Source organism: Chrysemys picta, chromosome 11, assembly GCF_011386835.1.
Source record: "Chrysemys picta bellii isolate R12L10 chromosome 11, ASM1138683v2, whole genome shotgun sequence".
Classification (NCBI taxonomy): Eukaryota; Metazoa; Chordata; order Testudines; family Emydidae; genus Chrysemys; species Chrysemys picta.
Window position 1 is genome coordinate 1,704,873 of NC_088801.1, and position 16,578 is coordinate 1,721,450.

Sequence of the window (16,578 nt, forward strand, 5' to 3'; positions counted from 1 at the left end):
AAAACAACCCCCGCTGCCTTGTACACGCACCCCCCTTTCCCTTCCCTGGGCACTCCTCAAAGAGAGCCAGACCAGAGCCCCGAGCCACAGCAGTCAGGGGGCTGTAACCTCCTGACAGCACCGGGGGGAGCCAGGCGCTCTCTGGGCTCTTAGTGGGCCCCCGTCACCTTTGTGCCTGAGTAGCTAGCAGGACCCATTTCCTCCCGTGTGCCATGGGAATAGCAGCCGTGGAAGAGCCTTGAGCTGCAAACAGCCCCCACCATACTGGGCCCCTAGAGGCCAGACCGGTCCTCGGCCGTGAGACAGCTCTGCTCCTGTCCTTGTCGAAGCAGCTGCTCACCGGCTGACTCTGCAGCGAATGACAGAGACAGAGGCTGAGAGCTCTGGTCCCATCTGTATTGAGCAGCTCCTCGCCTGCTGGCCAGTGCCAGCTGGAAACCTTCACAACAGATCCCACTGTTCCTAGCGTTCTCCCCAGCCCAGCCGGGGGAAAGTGATTATGAGAGTCGCTGGGGTTAAGGGACAAGACACGGAGATTGCTTCTGTCTGAGAACCTGCTTGTCTCATCCTGGGGCCAACTGGTGACGTCAGGGAGCCGACTTGTTCCGCTGGACACCGGACTCCATTCTTAGTTCCACACGGGCGCTGACTTGTATCCAGAAGCAGTCGCATCCCACCCGTCGCCGTCCTGTTCTCAGCATCTAGCTCATTCCAGCCAGGAGCCAGCTCCTACCTGGCGGCTGGCTTCTTCCACTCAGCAGCTACTGCGTGTGTCTCGCTCCTGCAGGCCTGCAACTCTTCACTCCCAGCACATGCCTCCTTCCCCAGCCTGGGCCTCTCTTCTCTCGCATACGACTAATTCCGCCCAGCCTGCGGCTCGGAGCTGAGATTCGACTGGGCCCTAGCATGGGACTCTTTCTTTTCCGTGTGGGACTCTTGCCTCCCCACTGGTGACTCGGATCCAGGAGCTGACTTGTGTCTGGCCTGCGGCTTGTTCCGCCCAGAATGCACCTTGGTAGGCCCAGCTGCTGCTCTACTGCTTGTCTCGTCAACCGCCACATCTGCAAGAAATGACCCTCATCAGCATTTGTAGCAGAGACGACTCAGGCACCTCTCCAGCGACAGAGCAGCAGCCATGAGCCTGCGCTCAGCCCCCCTCCCCCCAGTACCCCCTGAGAAGAGTCCTTGGGCCAGGAACTGGAGGCCCAGCTTTAAACCCCCATCCCCCACTGGGACATCCCCTAGGACGGTAACCGAGGCCCAGGCTGGGCCTTCACTCAGCACTAAGGACCTTGGTTGACCTTAAGGTCCTTACTCCACTGGCAGGCGAGCTGTAGAGGATGGTCCAAGGGGTGTTGGTCAAGAGCAGCCGGGTCCAGAGGGACTTAGCTGGTGGCAGCTGGATTTGGGGGACTTGGTCAGTGATGGGAGGAACCAAGGGGACTTGGTCAGGGGCAGCTGGGTCCTGGTGGGCTCAGAGAGAAGCAGCGGGACCCGAGTGCCAGTGAGCACAGGCAGCTGGGTCCTGGCACCTTCGCTCGGAGGTTCAGGACAGCGCGGTCTAGGATGGCCTCTGTCAAGGCGACAGCTGTTCCAGAGGCAGCACGCTCGGGCTGTGCATCGTGCATGCGCCGTCCTCTACCATTTTTCTGATTCTTTAAATAAACAGGGAAATTACAAGCAGCAAACGAGTGTGGCTGCAACATTACCCTGGCAACTGGCGCTAGGAATTCAGAGGGAGGGTGGAGTAGAGGGGAAGGTGCAGCCTGAGCTCAGAGCTCTTTGCATAGCCTTTAAAAGTATCCCGTCCCCAGCTGTCCTCTATTTGCAGCTCCCTGGTGTTGTGGAAATCCAGTAAAGGAGGCAGTTGCAGCCAGAGGTCTTGGCAGCCTGGCTGTAATGAAGCTGAGCAGAGCTGGGCTCAGAGCCAGTGTAGATGCAAAAGGTGTGTGTATGGAGGTGGACCCCTCACATGGGTGCTGACCTCAGACAGAGTGCAGGGCTAGAACCCGCCCATGACTGCCTGTAGCCCTGAGGGAACAATGAGGGAGTTCTGCGAGAGTGGTTTCCTGCCTCCAAAGGGTTTCCCAGAGGGAATGGGCACGTAGTCGCTCTGGATGGCATTAGTAGCTGACAGTGGAATCTATCATGTAATTAATGTCCCGTACAGTCCGAGACACAGGAGATACAGCACAGCGTGCAGGGGGACTGAGTCTGTGCTCACTTCCACTGTGTCAGGCCAGATTACACCAGTGAAACGAGATGCACTCGGAGTCTTCACGCTTGGCTTGATTTTTACATCTCAGTGAGATCTAGAAAGCCAAACGTGGGGAACTCCATTGGGCATGTTCAAGGTCTGAATGTTTAAATTTTGAATATGTTTATTATGGAAACATCTGTTCAAATGTGGTCACCCTGTAGCAAGTCTGGCAGCGCCGGTTCCCAAATCCCCTTAGCTCTCCCCTCCTGTACTCAGGCCTCACTTCCCAAAATCATGAAACAGCCATTTGCTTACACACTGTACATCTTCAGCATCAACAGTGTCCTGCACTACACTGTCCCATACCGGCCACAACCCACCCTGTTTGTGCCGTCTGCTGGGCCAGAGAGCAGCTTCCAATTCACCCTCCTTTGGGAAGGTAGCAACATCTTGAGCCCTGGTCTTTGTAACACCCCAAAGATCAATCCAGCTCCCTCCCACCTCCTTAATGCACTTCCATCATGCCAGTCATCCAGTGAGTTACCGGCCTTAACGGCACACAATGGTCAGGCTTCCTATAGACACCCCCCCCCCCCCCCCCGCCCAAAGCTACACAGACTCTGCAGGGTAAATCACAGCGAAGGTGGCTGCAGGTGTCAGCCCTTGCAGGAGAAATCCCAAAGCATCCAGGGTTTAAATGCCCAAGGCAGCAGAGTTCCTTGGAAGGTTCAACATGTTACTTCCCTCTTCTCGCTGTCAAACTGGCTACTGTCTGTGCCCAGCTGCTGTCTGTCTGTCAGGCTAAGTCACTGGCAAGGTGCATGTTTATAACTGGGGCCCTACAGACCGTGAAATCTGGTCTCCCCCTGTGAAATCTGGTCCTTTGTGTGCTTTTACCCTATACTATACAGATTTCAGGGGGGAGACCAGCCTTTCTCAAACTGGGGGGCCTGACCCAAAAGGAAGTTGCGGGGGAGAGAGTGTTGCAAGGTTATTTTAGGGGGGGTCATGGTCTTGCCACCCTTACTTTGCGCTGTCTTCAGAGCTGAGCAGCCAGAGAGCAGCGACTATTGGCCAGGCACCCAGCTCTAAAGGCAGCGCCCTGCCAGCAGCAGCACAGAAGTAAGGGTGTCAATACGATACCATGCCACCCTTACTTCTGCGCTGCTGCCTTCAGAGCTGGGCGGCCGGAGACCGGCGGCTGCTGACTGAGGGCCCAGCGCTGCAGGGAGCAGCACAGAAGTAAGAGTGGCAATACCATCCCGTGCCATCCTTACTTCTACACTGCTGCTGGTGGCAGCTCTGCCTTCAGAGCTGGGCTCCCGGCCAGCAGCCGCCGCTCTCCCGCCCAGCTCTGAAGGCAGCGCTGACGCTGCAGCAGCACAGAAGTAAGAGTAGCAGAACCGCAACCCCCCCCCCACGATAACCTTGTGCCCCCTCCACACAACTCCTTTTGGGTCAGGACCCCCGCATACAACACGGTGACATTTCAGATTTAAATATCATGAAATTTACGATTTTTAAAATCCTATGACCATGTAATTGACCAACATGGACTGTGAATTTGGTAGGGCCCTAGTTATAACCCTAACTGTGGCGTCAGTCCTCTTTGCTGCGCTAGGATGTAGAGACAGGTTGGAAAGGGGGGGTTGATTTTTCCTTCGGACAGTGAAGTTCTATTTTCTCCCCAGTTGCTGGATGACCTCTGGGAGGTCACAAGCAGGCTCTGAATGAGCTCTAATCGGTGGGTGTTATCCTGTCCTTTATTCAAAGTGTTCCTTAGCCATTGGACTGAGGGATGCGTTAAGGAAACCAAACAGCCTCCCCAAGGGTTTTAAACAGTCTGTCTAAAAATCCCCTCCCCTCTCAACTGTCCAACGCTCGCTCCTTCGTCTGGTCATCACAGAGTCTTCCACCCTAGGGTGTCCATTTCTAATTCAAAATTAAGAGGGTAAGGGAAAAAAATCCCTCTCAGGTTGCCCGAAAAAGCCAAAAGGCAGAAGTGTAAACTTGAGACATTCCTTGCAGGTCATAGACTCATAGAAGATCAGGGTTGGAAGGGACCTCAGGAGGTATCTAGTCAACCCCCTGCTCAAAGCAGGACCAATTCCCAACTAAATCATCCCAGCCAGGGCTTTGTCAAGCCGGGCCTTAAAAACCTCTAAGGAAGGAGATTCCACCACCTCCCTAGGTAACGCATTCCAGTGTTTCACCACCCTCCTAGTGAAATAGTGTTTCCTAATATCCAACCTAAACCTCCCCCACTGCAACTTGAGACCATTGCTCCTTGTTCTGTCATCTGCTACCACTGAGAACAGCCGAGCTCCATCCCCTCTGGAACCCCCCTTCAGGTAGTTGAAGGCTGCTATCAAATCCCCCCTCATTCTTCTCTTCTGCAGACTAAACAATCCCAGTTCCCTCAGCCTCGCCTCATAAGTCATGTGCTCCAGCCCCCTAATCATTTGCGTTGCCCTCCGCTGGACTCTTTCCAATTTGTCCACGTCCCTTCTCTAGTGGGGGGCCCAAAACTGGACGCAATACTCCAGGTGTGGCCTCACCAGTGCCGAATAGAGGGGAATAATCACTTCTCTCGATCTGCTGGCAATGCTCCTACTAATACAGCCCAATATGCCATTAGCCTTCTTGGCAATGAGGGCACACTGCTGACTCATATCCAGCTTCTCCTCCACTGTAACCCCTAGGTCCTTTTCTGCAGAACTGCTGCCCCCCGGTGCAGGGGATTCTTCTGTCCTAAGTGCAGAACTCTGCACTTGTCCTTGTTGAACCTCATCAGATTTCTTTTGGCCCAATCTTCCAATTTGTCTAGGTCCCTCTGTATCCTGTCCCTACCCTCCAGTGTATCTACCACTCCTCCCAGCCTAGTGTCATCTGCAAACTTGCTGAGTGTGCAATTAATCCCATCATCCAGATCATTAATGAAGATGCTGAACAAAACCGGCCCCAGGACCAACCCCTGGGGCCAGGGCTGGCTCCAGGGTTTTTGCCGCCCCAAGCAGCAAAAAACAAACAAACAAACAAACAAAAAGCCGCGATCGCGATCTGTGGCACTTCAGCTGCAGCTCTACCCCCACCGCTTCTTCGGCGGCAATTCAGCGGCAGGTCCTTCGCTCCGAGAGGGAGTGAGGGACCCACCGCCGAAGAGCCGGACGTGCCGCCCCTCTCCGTTGGCTGCCCCAAGCACCTGCTTGCTGAGCTGGTGCCTGGAGCCGGCCCTGCCTGGGGCACTCCGCTTGATACCGGCTGCCAACTAGACACTGAGCCGTTGATCACTACCCGTTAAGCCTGACAATCTAGCCAGCTTTCTCTCCACCTTATAATATACCTTACTCCTTACTGCCAATCCGTACGTCTTTAACTTGCTGGCAAGAACACTGTGGGAGACCGTATCACAGGTGCCCTTTGGCAGTGTTTTGTCTGGGAATCGATTCATAGATAACTTGCATTGCAGGTGTGCCAACGGCTCCCACTCTCGAGCCGGTTGCTCTGTGCTGGGCGCGGTACAAGCACCTAACAAAGAGCCAGTGCCTGCCCCAGGAAACCAGCTTTGCTTCCTCTGCTCTCAGTCTCTTGCGCCGTCCGTGGCCCAGGAAGACTCTGCTCTCACCATTGACGTGGACAGATTTCAGCTCTCCGTCCTCTTCAATTTGCACCTGCTCCTGCCCGTTCTCCACAGTCCTGGGAAGTGGACAAGAGCCAAAGAAGGGGAAGCATCTCTTTAGGAGTAACCTAAACACCTCACCCCCTATATATCACCCCCAGACCCTCCTCATGCCCCCCAACATCCCCAGCTGCCACCTGTTCTCTTTTAGACCCCTTAGGGTGCTGTTCCAGACACATGGCCCAGTCTGATGATAACTGCCCCGTGCAGCAGGAGTCGAACACGGTTCTTCGGACCAGCTGAATCCACTGGGCCATGCTGCTCACCTAAACACTGGCCTGTTGTCCCTACTAGCCCAATGGGCTGCTCCCCTGTGTTGATGTGAGACGGGCTGGCTTAGCCAAACTCCCACCGGCTGGTGGCCCCTCCTTACCTTTTGGTTGTGACGCGTTTGCCATTGAGGAACTTGGTCGAGGTAGAGAAGAAGTGGAAGCCTTTTCCTGCGTTGATGTTGGAGTTGAAGGGTCCAGAGGACCCTGAAAAACAAGGTGGCGAACACATTGCCAGGTGCTTTCAGCCAGCCCCAGCCCCAGATGGCTTAGCGGGGATCCCTTAGCCTAGAGTATGGCTGTGTGGTGGGGGACCCTGGGGAATGAAATCTATGGGAGGTGTGAAATGTAAAGGGAAAATGCTCTTCCGGGATCCTGAGAGAGAATGTCCCTGTGAGTCAGAAGAGCTGGGGAGGGGGCAGGCGGGAGATGAAAACAGTAAAGAACAAGGAGCAAGGCCAACTCCCAGGGGGTCTGCAGAGAATGGCAGAAAGCCCATGAACAGGAATGGGGTGTGATTCTTCCTCCCCATCTCCGCTCCTTGGCTAATGTGGGAGGATCCCGTTGCTGATAGGCCGAGATACGGTTGTGGGCCTGTCTGGGGCATTGTGAGTGTTCGTCTCCCATGACAATGAATTGTGGAGACTCCACGCCCAGGCAGGACAGCCCCTCTGCTAGGCAGCCAGGGCTCCGGATGTTCTATAAAATAGCTTTGCGCTGGATTCAGAGAAGATGCGGGGGTCATCCTGCACATCTGTACTGACATGTGCGCCTCCCCTAACGGACCCTCGGACCGTGGGAACTGTTCAGGGGCTGAGCATGTGGAGACCCCGTTGGGGTTCTGGAGAAAGCCCTGACATTCACCACTGGGAGAGTTCAGGAGAATTCCTCTTTCATTTCTCCCTTCAGCTCTCTAGCCAAGTACCCAGGCCATGCTCTGTCCCAACTATAAGGACCTAAGCACTGCTCGATCACACCGAAACCTCCCTTCTGCTCCCTCAGGCCCCAGGTTCATTACTGGGCCCACTGGGCCCACAGGGGCTGAGGCTTCCACTCACCATAGAAAGGCTCTTGTCCCCCGAAGAACTCTCTGAAGATGTCATGGGGGCTGCGAAAGTGGAACATAAATCCAGGGGCTCCATCTTCAGCCCTCGGTCCCCTGGACCCTGCTGGGGAAAGGCAGAGACAGGAAATGGCAAACGCGGCGCCCAGGCCCTGGAGCCGGCCCTCGCAAGGGTCCTCGAAAGGAACGAGAACAGGAAGCAAACAGGACAGCCTGCTTGGGGCTGCCAAGGCTGGGATCCCGTCTCTCCCCACCGCAGAGCTCTGGGGCCGGGAGAAAAGGCCCCTGAGTGCGATGCTGATCTGGAACATGGCTGTGGAAATGTGGCCCCTCCTCCCTCAGCCGATGGGCTCCCTGTGGATATTCGCAGGTGGACAGAAGCAAACCTTCTGTGCCTTGGGCTCTTGCTAGCCCTGCGGAGCCAGCCCAGCCCGGGGAGAATGAGCCGGGGTCGATTCTGGTTTGTGCGTCACCAGCAGAATTGGGAGCAAAGTTCCAACTGCAGGGACAAATTCTGGCCTCAGTGAAGCCAGAGCGTTGGGCAGATGTAGCTGAGGGCAGGGTGAGTCACTCACCGGCCCCCGTGAGCCCGTCCTTGCCGTAGCGGTCGTAGAGGTCGCGCTTGCTCTCTGGAAGGGAGAAAGAGCGAGAGGTCACCCAGCCCATCTTCAGCCAAGTCCAGACACAGCGGCCCTTTCACCAGGCTGACCCCCCGTCCCAGTACTGAGCCAGAGGGGGCCTGCACGCAAATAGGGAAGCAGCTGGAGGGACAGACATGGGACTGCCACAGGCTCCCAGCCCAGCTATGGGAGACGCTTGGATACCGTGGCACTAGACACCATAGAGATACCTAACATAGACTGACACTGGGTGAACGGTGCCAGGGTAACTCCACATCAGAGGGTGCAGGTGCACCATGCTGCAGGATTCCAGTATGAAACGGGGCTCTGGCTTCTGCCCCGGGGCAACGGCCTCTGTCTAGGGTACCCCACACCTAACGACAGGCAGGGATTAGGCCTGGCAGAAGGATGCCCCGTGGCTCAGCTGCAGGGTACCGTTCATCCCTGGGGCCTGTGCTGGAGGGGAAGGGAGAGCCTGGAATGATGGGGCCGGAGAGGGTGGCACCCCAGCCGCTCCAGGAGGTGTCCCCAGGGAGCTGTGCAAAGCTGGTGCCCCAGGACAAACACACAGACACCGAGCGTGTGCGTCAGAAGCTGGTGCCCAGGCAGCCACAAGGAGCACAACACAAGTGCAGCGAGGAGCATCGACCCACAGGGCACTAAGCGAGGGCGGATGGCTAGGTTGGGGAGACGCTGGCCCCTTACTGTCCGACAGCACTTCATAGGCCTCCGCGATCTCTTTGAACTTCCGCTCGGCGTGTTCCTTGTTCTCCGGGTTCTTATCCGGGTGCCATTTCAGCGCCGCCTTCCTGTACCTGCACAGGCCCAGAGACAGTCAGTGACACCTGCCCATGCCGGCTCCAACAGGGACCCTACGCTACCCTTTACTCTCAGCTGCAGGTGCCAGCCACTGTGCCACAGCACTCCAGTCGCATTGCCCGGCGATCAGAGGAGCAGAGGGATCTCAACCCAGGACCACCACTTCTGTCTCTGTTAGGAGGGGCCCTGGGTCTGGGAGAGTGCTGGCAGTCACCGACAGAGGCAGGAGGAACCGTGCCCTCGGGATGTTTGGGGAAGGGGATGCTCCAAGGAAGGACTTACGCCTTTTTGATGTCCTCGTCAGAGGCGTCACAGGGAATGCACAGCACTTCATAGTATTCCCTCATGGTGGCCATCAGTCCTGGGCAGAGGCCAGCCGGGTAGCAGGGCAGCAGAACCAGCGGCTCTGGAGATGCAGCACGAGGCGGAGACGGTAGGGCTTGAGCCGTGGTCCGTGGAGCTCATGGCCTTTCGTCTAGCTGGGCATCCAAAGCAGAGAGGTGCGTCCTGTGAAGAGCTGACCCTGTGGAGCGCAGAACAGAACAATCCGCCTGGAAGTCCCAAGGAGGGGGCATTTCACCCCCCGCAGTCAGAAATTCGGAGGGGCGGGGCTGCCCGCTCCCGCGGGGCAGTGTGTCTGGCTCTGCGCAGTCAGGGGACAAGGAGCAGGGAAGCTTAGATAGGGGGTGGGGTCCTGGGGGGCAGTTAGGGGCAGGGGTCCCAGGAGGGGGTAGTCAGGGGACAAGGAGCGGGGGGGTTGGAGATTTTGAGGGGGGCAGTCAGGGGGTGGGAAGTAGGAGGGAGTGGATGGGGGCAGGGCTCCATGGGTGGGAATCCCCACATTCACCCTAATGAAATGTGCTGCGCACGCCTATGGCTGGGGGCCAGGAGCTGAAGAAGTCTCACTCTAGCTCCGGAGCGTGAAGGGCCTGGCTGCCTGGGAGCTCAGGGGACCAGGCCTAGAGCAGGGCTGTGGAAGGGCCAGAGGAGCTGGGGCGCTCCAGCCTGGTAAGCCCCCAGGCTGCAGGCCTTGGTGAAGGCCTAGGAAGGTTCTGGGGCTGCAGAGGGGCAGCCTGGGGTTAGGCAGAGGCAGCTGATCCAACCTCCTGGCCGATGAGGAGTGGCCGTGACAGACGGCAGTTTGCCTAGGGAGCAGGGGCTAGATGACGACTGCAATAGCCACTGAGGCAGGGTGGGGATAGGGGATTGGGGGTTCCGCTGGGAGGGGAGACCCAGAGCGTGGGGACTGCTGGGGGGGGGGGGGCAGAACCCCAGGGTAAGGGGCACCGGGGTCTGGAAGGGACATGGGGGCCTGGAAGGTGCGACACCGGCCACCAGGAGGCGCTCCGAGTGCTGGACAAGCTAATTCCCAGGATGACCAGCAGGAGGCGCTGCACCAGTGAGTCTCGCTCTGTTACAGGGTAGATGATAAGATAGAAAATGTCATATTGCCTCTATATAAATCCATGGTACGTCCACACCTTGAATGCTGCGTGCAGATGTGGTCGCCCCATCTCAAAAAAGATATATTGGACTTGGAAAAGATTCAGAAAAGGGCAACAAAATGATTAGGGGTATGGAACAGCTGCCGTATGAGGAATGATTAATAAGACTGGGACTGTTCAGCCTGGAAAAGAGATGACTAACGCGGGATATGAGAGAGGTCTATAAAATCATGACTGGTGCGGAGAAAGTAAATAAGGAAGTGTTATTTGTGCCTTCTCATAACACACACACTAGGGGTCACCAAATGAAATTAATTGCAGCTTTAAAACAAACAAAAGGAAGTATTTCTTCCCACAACGCATAGTCAACCTGTGGAACTCCTTGCCAGAGGATGCCAAGACTATAATAGGGCTCAAAAAAGAACTAGATAAGTTCCTGGAGGATCGGTCCATCAATGGCTATTAGGCGGAATGGGCAGGGAGGGTGTCCCTAGCCTCTGTTTGCCAGAAGCTTGAAATGAGCGACAGGGGATGGATCACTTGATGATTCTCTGTTCTGTTCATTCCCTCTGGGGCACCTGGCATTGGCCACTGTTGGAAGATAGGATACAGGACTAGATGGATCTTTGGTCTGACCCAGTATAGCCGTTGTTATGTCCTTATGTTCTTATGATTTTTCAAGAACAAATCATGTCAAACCAACCTAATATCTTCCTTTGACAGGGTAACAAGCCTTGTGGATGGGGAGGGGGGAAGCGGTAGATGTGATATTCCTTGACTTCAGTAAGGCTTTTGATGCTGTCTCGCATGACCTTCTCATAAACAAACTAGAGAAATACAACCTAGATGGAGCTACTATAAGATGTGTGCATAACTGGCTTGAAAACCATTCCCAGAGAGTAGTTATCAGTGGTTCACAGTCAGGCTGGAAGATCATATCAAGTGGGGTCCAGCAGGGATCAGTTCTGGTTCTGTTCCCTATCTTCATCCATGATTTAGATAATGGCATAGAGAGTACACTTATAGAGTTTGCATCCGAGACCAAGCTGGGAGGGGTTGCAAGTGCTTTGGAGGATAGGATTAAAATTCCAAATGATCTGGACAAACTGGAGAAATGGTCTGAAGTAAATAGGATGAAATTCAATAAGGGCAAATGCAAAGTACTCCACTTTGGAAGGAACAATTATATGTCAGCAGGAGTATTGTAAGCAAGACATAAGAAGTAATTCTTTCGCTCTGCTCCATGCTGATTAGGCCTTAACTGGAGTATTGTGTCCAGTTCTGGGCACCACATTTCAGGAAAGATGTGGACAAATTGGAGAAAGTCCGGAGAAGAGCAACAAAAATGATGAAAGGTCTAGAAAACATGACCTATGAGGGAAGATTGAAAAAACTGGGTTTGTTTAGTCTGGAGAAGAGAAGACTGAGCGGGGACATGATAACAGTTTTCAAGTACATAAAAGGTTGTTACAAGTAGGAGGGAGAAAAATTGTTCTTCTTAACTTCTGAGGACAGGACAAGAAGCAATGGGCTTAAATTGCAGCAAAGGAGGTTTAGGTTGGACATTAGGAAAAACTTCCTAACTGTCAGGGTGGTTAAGCTGTGGAATAAATTGCCTGGGGAGGTTGTGGAATCTCCATCCTTGGGGATTTTTAAGAGCAGGTTGGACAAACACCTGCCAGGGATGGTCTAGATAATACTTAGTCCTGCCATGAGTGCAGGGGACTGGACTAGCTGACCTCTCGATGTCCCTTCCAGTCCTACGATTCTCTAATAGGTAGGGGAGGGCCTGGCCATGAAGGTCACTGAAAGTGAAGACGGGTCGGTTATGTTTCATGCAGTAGAGAAGGGGGAGCCAGGGAATGGAGGCAAAGAGGGGGTGACATGGTCAAACCCTGGGCTAGGAGAATGATCTTTATTAGGTTATTAGGCCCATGCTCAGTAGACACTCTCGCCGACACTCTTGCTTCTTCCTTCACCCTTTTTTTCCTGTCTTCTGCTCTGGTCCAGTTGCATCACGGGCTCTCCAGTCGCCACCTCTCCTCCATCACCATCCCCCCTTCTCGTTGCTTCCCCATCCTTGGCACCTCTGCCCACCTCTCCCCACTGCCCAGAGCCTCTCTCCTGCTCAGCAGCTCCCCTGGGGCTCTACCGCTTGAACACAGCTCAGCCCATACCTTACTGCTGCAGGAGAGACGATCCCAGCTGCATCCTGGTCTCCAAAGTCCTGCCCCTCTGATTCCACTGCACACCTGCGGCTGCTCTGGGGAGGAGGGGCAGGGCAGGAGCTCACTAGCAGCCCCTCATATTCCTCCAACTGCTGCAGCCAATGGAAAGCTCGGTCTGATTGTGATGTCAGAGCTTTGCACTTTCATTCAGGAGGTTACAATAATCAGCCCCAGGCAACAAGTGGGCAAGATGCGTTAACGGTTTAACCCTTTGTTTGACAGTCCTTCCTGTCACCTGCAGTGCACCCCCCACTATTAACTCTTTCACTGTTGACATGTATTAGCATTTTGATGAGTCAGACCTTGCTGCGGAGCAGGCTATACTCTTCTCTGTCTCCCCTTAGGGTGATACGGGATCCCCAGGACTGAGTCACCTCGTTCGGTGGCCTGATAGCTACAGACCATCCTCTACAGCTCTGTCAACGTTCGCCCCACCCACACCCTGTGTGTGCCTGCCGCTGGAGATTGCTGCCCTGAGCACATATGCCCTCCCGCCTCAGGTGTTTCCCAGGCCCTGGCTGCGTTGGGTCCCAAGCTATGTATCCCAGCCGGCTGCCGCGCTGCTGGAGTCCGAGCTGAGCACGGCCGGACCCCCGCACACATGGCACTGATCGGGCTTTGGGAGGTAGAAGTTCCTCCTTTGTGGCTGCTAAAACAGGGCAGGCTAGTTTATGTAACCTCTCCGTGGGTTTTCTGAAAAGCTGCTTGGATTCCAACCGCCGTTCCTCCCAAGATCGTGGTTTGGAGCCAGGGCCCGTTTTGGGACAGTCTCCCTTTGAGTCAGTCCCACTGTCTGAGTGACACAGAGTGAGTCAGACAGGGAGCAATGGAAGAGATGGGATGGAGGGAGAGCAGCGAGCAGATGATCCAGCAGGTGTGTTGTGGGTGGGTGGCTGCAGGAGGGGGGTGTAGAAAAGAACCTGGGGGAAATGAGGGAGGAAGAGGTTAGAGGGAGGAGGAGACAGTGGTCTGGAGTGAAACCGATGCTGAAAAAGAGAGGTGGGGGTGGGGGGAAGCAATCAGGATTCCAGAACAGGGAAGAAAGGAGCAGAATGTGTGTGTATGAGAGAGAAAGAGGTACCAACGACTTTGGGAGACGGAGGTGTCAGAGCAGAGATGCTGAAGCAAACTGATCATTTACAATGTAATTAGTCATGAGGCCATCCGGTCCAGCCAAGAATTCTGAAGGAGCTTAAGTACGAAGTGGCTGGGCTCCTAGCAAAAATATGCCAACTCTCCTTCTATTCTGTTACTGTTCTAGAGGGTAGCAAATACTGTACCGATATTTAACAAACTCTGTAAGGGTGATCTGGAGAATTATAGACCAGTAAGACTTGGATCTGTTCCTGGCACAGTTTCTGGAAAGGAAAGTCATGTCTCACTAGTCCCTTAGAATTCTTTAAACATACCAATGAAGTAACAGCTAAAGGCGACCAGTTGACATCATTTATTTGTATTTCAAAAGGCCTTTGAAAAGGCCCCACACAAGAGGCTACTAAAAATCGAAGTTGTCATGGGGTGAGAGGCAAAGTACAGTCATGGCTCAAAAACTGGCGAGGAGATCGAAAGAGTAGAGTAGGATTCGATGGCCAGTTTTCATCATGGCCAAAGGCTAACAGCAGGGCCATACAGCTCTGTACTAGGTCCCATGTTGTTTAATAGATGTATTAACAGATGTATTAATGACCTGCAAAGTGGGAGAGTAGTGAGGTAGAAAAATGCGTAGTTGACACAAAATTGTTTAGGTTCTTCGGGACCACGGAGAACTGTGGGGAATTTGAGAGAGATCCGAACAGGTTGGGCGAACGGGAGAGATGACTGCAGATGAAATTCAATGTTTATAAATGCAAAGTAATCCACATTCTGGGGGGAAGTGTAAATGGCTCACCCCCCTTACAGGGGTCTGAATTAACTGTACCAACCCAAGAAAAGGACCTGGGTGTCATTGCAGAAGCTCAATGTCAACCTCTGCTTAACGTGCAGCTGTGGTCAAAAAAGCAAACGGGATGTTAGAGTGCCTAAGGGATGGGGTTCGTAGAGTCCAAGGCCTGAAGGGGCCACTGTGCTCATCTCCTCTGACCTGTTGTAGCATACAGGCCCCACCATCAGTCCTGGAGCAGCGCTTTTAGAAAACCACCCAATCTTGATTTAAAACTTGTCCGTGATGGAGAATCCAGCACAACCCTTGGTAAGTACACAACAAAACCTCAACTAAGTTCTAAGCCTAAACAAGGAAAGTGTGTTTTCCGTCGACCTCAAATCGAGTTTTTGGGACAGACAATAAACAAAGAGGGACTCGGTCCTAGTACAAAGAGCACAAACACATCAGCCTGAGCCACAGAAAACGCTTCATCTCCTTGGTCATTTCGGGCTTCAGTTCTTGCTCTCCTTGGATTTCGAAGCCAGTCTGGGCATGAGGAGGAGAGGAGAAACCCCCGGCCCTCCCACCCTGTCCAGCGCTCTCCGATCCAATGGTGTCCTGCAGAGTATCCCAGAGACTGTCACCAGACAGATGCTCACACAACCCAACTTGGCATTCAGGTCATAGCTGCCTTTGGCATGAGGTATGTGCCCTCTCTTCTCTCCCCCCCTCCCTCAGCCCAGCCAGGCCAAATTTCCCTCTCTCCTTCCCCCACTGCATTGTACATGAGCCCCCCCGCTTTCCGTGGGCATCTCCGTGCCCTGGGCACACCCTCAAAGAGAGAAACCAGAGCCCCGAGCCACAGCAGTCAGGGGGCTGCAACCTCCTGACCACACCGGGGGGAGCCGGGGCTCTCTGGGCTCTTATACGCCCCCGTCACCTTCGTGTGTGAGCAACGAGCAGGACTCGATGAAACCGCAGCAATGTTGAGCCCCCAGCTCCCTGCAGCCCCGATACCATTGGCTGTAAGGCCCTGGGCCCTCAGACAGTGCTCCCATCCCTGTCTAAGCGGGTCCTGTCTAGCTGGCTTCTCAGTGAAGAATAAAGAGACTGATGCTGAGAGGTCTGGTCCCAGTCTTTACTGAACAGCCCCTTGCTTGCTCTGCCAGTGGCCTCTGGAAACCTCCCTCCCAATGGATCCTGGGGTTCACCGCATTCTCCCCAGCCTGGTGATAAAGGGGTTATGGGAACAGCTGGAATCAGAGGGCTGGACACCAAGGTGGCTTCTGACTGGGAACCTGCTCGTTCTGCCTAGGAGATGACTGGTTATGTCTGGGAGCCGACTTACTCCCCCCTGGGGCTGACTGATTCCGTTTGGGCACCGACTTGTTCCATGTAGCAGGCTGCTGCTTGCACTCAGAAGCGGATTGGCTGTATCTGTGAGCGGCTGTATCTGTATCATTTCATCCTGCAGTCGACCGGTGACATCTGGGAGCTGACTGGTTGCATGCAATACCTGACTTGTTCTGCCTTGTAACTGATTCATTTCAGCCTGCGGCCAGCGGGTTATTTCCGGGAGCAGCTGACTGGCTCCTTCAGAGAACAGCTGTGATTCTCCTGGTGGGACTGGACTTGTTCCTCCTTGGAGCTCGCTCCGTCTACACAAGAGCTTCTTGGTTCCGTCCAGGAGCTTCTTCATTCCATCCAGGAGCTTGTCCATTCCATCTGACTGCCTCGTCTTTGATTTACCCAGGAGCAGCCCCCTTCCACCTGGGAGCACCCTCGTTTCAGTTGGGGGTCGACTCTTCCTGTCCGCAATTGGCTTGTTCCACCCAGCAGTCATCTCACTGCCCCTGTCAGCCACCTTGGGGCGGCTGGCTGCTGCCCTGTTCCACTCGTAAGGTGACATGTATCTGGGAGCTGGGGCATAGCCTGCAGCCGACTCGTGCCACCCAGCGGCTGCTTCGTTGCATCCAGCATGCGGCTCGTATACAGGAGCAGAGTCAGGTCTGTCTTGTGCCCCGCTCCATTCATCATACAGCACACACTCCTCATGTGACCTGTATCCAGGAGCTGCCTCGGGTCTGTCTTGTTCCCTGCTCCATCCAGCATGCGGCTCATCTACAGCGGCTAACTTGTCTCTGTCTTGTGGCCTGCTCCCTCCACCGTACGACGCGTACGCCTCGTGCATCTCGTATCCAGGTGTCGTCTCCTGTCTGTCTGGTGTGTCGTTCCATCCACCGTACGACGCGTACGCCTCGTGCATCTCGTATCCAGGTGTCGTCTCCTGTCTGTCTGGTGTGTCGTTCCATCCACCGTACGACGCGTACGCCTCGTGCATCTCGTATCCAGGTGTCGTCTCCTGTCTGTCTGGTGTATCGTTCCATCCACCAT

The 16,578-nt window shown here is 54.6% G+C and overlaps 1 protein-coding gene across 1 annotated transcript; it reads right to left on the minus strand.

The window, feature by feature from the left end:
* Positions 1–382: 382 nt before the first annotated feature.
* LOC101941787 (dnaJ homolog subfamily B member 2-like) lies at positions 383–12,360 on the minus strand. Its single transcript, XM_065561336.1, has 8 exons — positions 12,273–12,360; positions 8,933–9,173; positions 8,537–8,646; positions 7,787–7,840; positions 7,207–7,317; positions 6,253–6,355; positions 5,826–5,896; positions 383–1,061 (listed from the first exon to the last, which is right to left on the minus strand). Exons 2-8 carry the CDS (start codon positions 9,004–9,006, stop codon positions 856–858), a joined length of 729 nt encoding a protein of 242 aa, XP_065417408.1. The 5' UTR covers positions 9,007–9,173; positions 12,273–12,360; the 3' UTR covers positions 383–855.
* Positions 12,361–16,578: the final 4,218 nt, after the last annotated feature.

Excerpts from the sequence above, each read along its gene's own strand:
- LOC101941787 (XM_065561336.1), bottom strand. The coding sequence starts at position 9,006 with ATGGCCACCATGAGGGAATACTATGAAGTGCTGTGCATTCCCTGTGAC. Across the intron at positions 7,318-7,786 it reads GGACGGGCTCACGGGGGCCG|CAGGGTCCAGGGGACCGAGG; the intron begins GTGAGTGACTCA and ends GCCTTTCCCCAG. Across the intron at positions 5,897-6,252 it reads AAACGCGTCACAACCAAAAG|GACTGTGGAGAACGGGCAGG; the intron begins GTAAGGAGGGGC and ends TCCACTTCCCAG.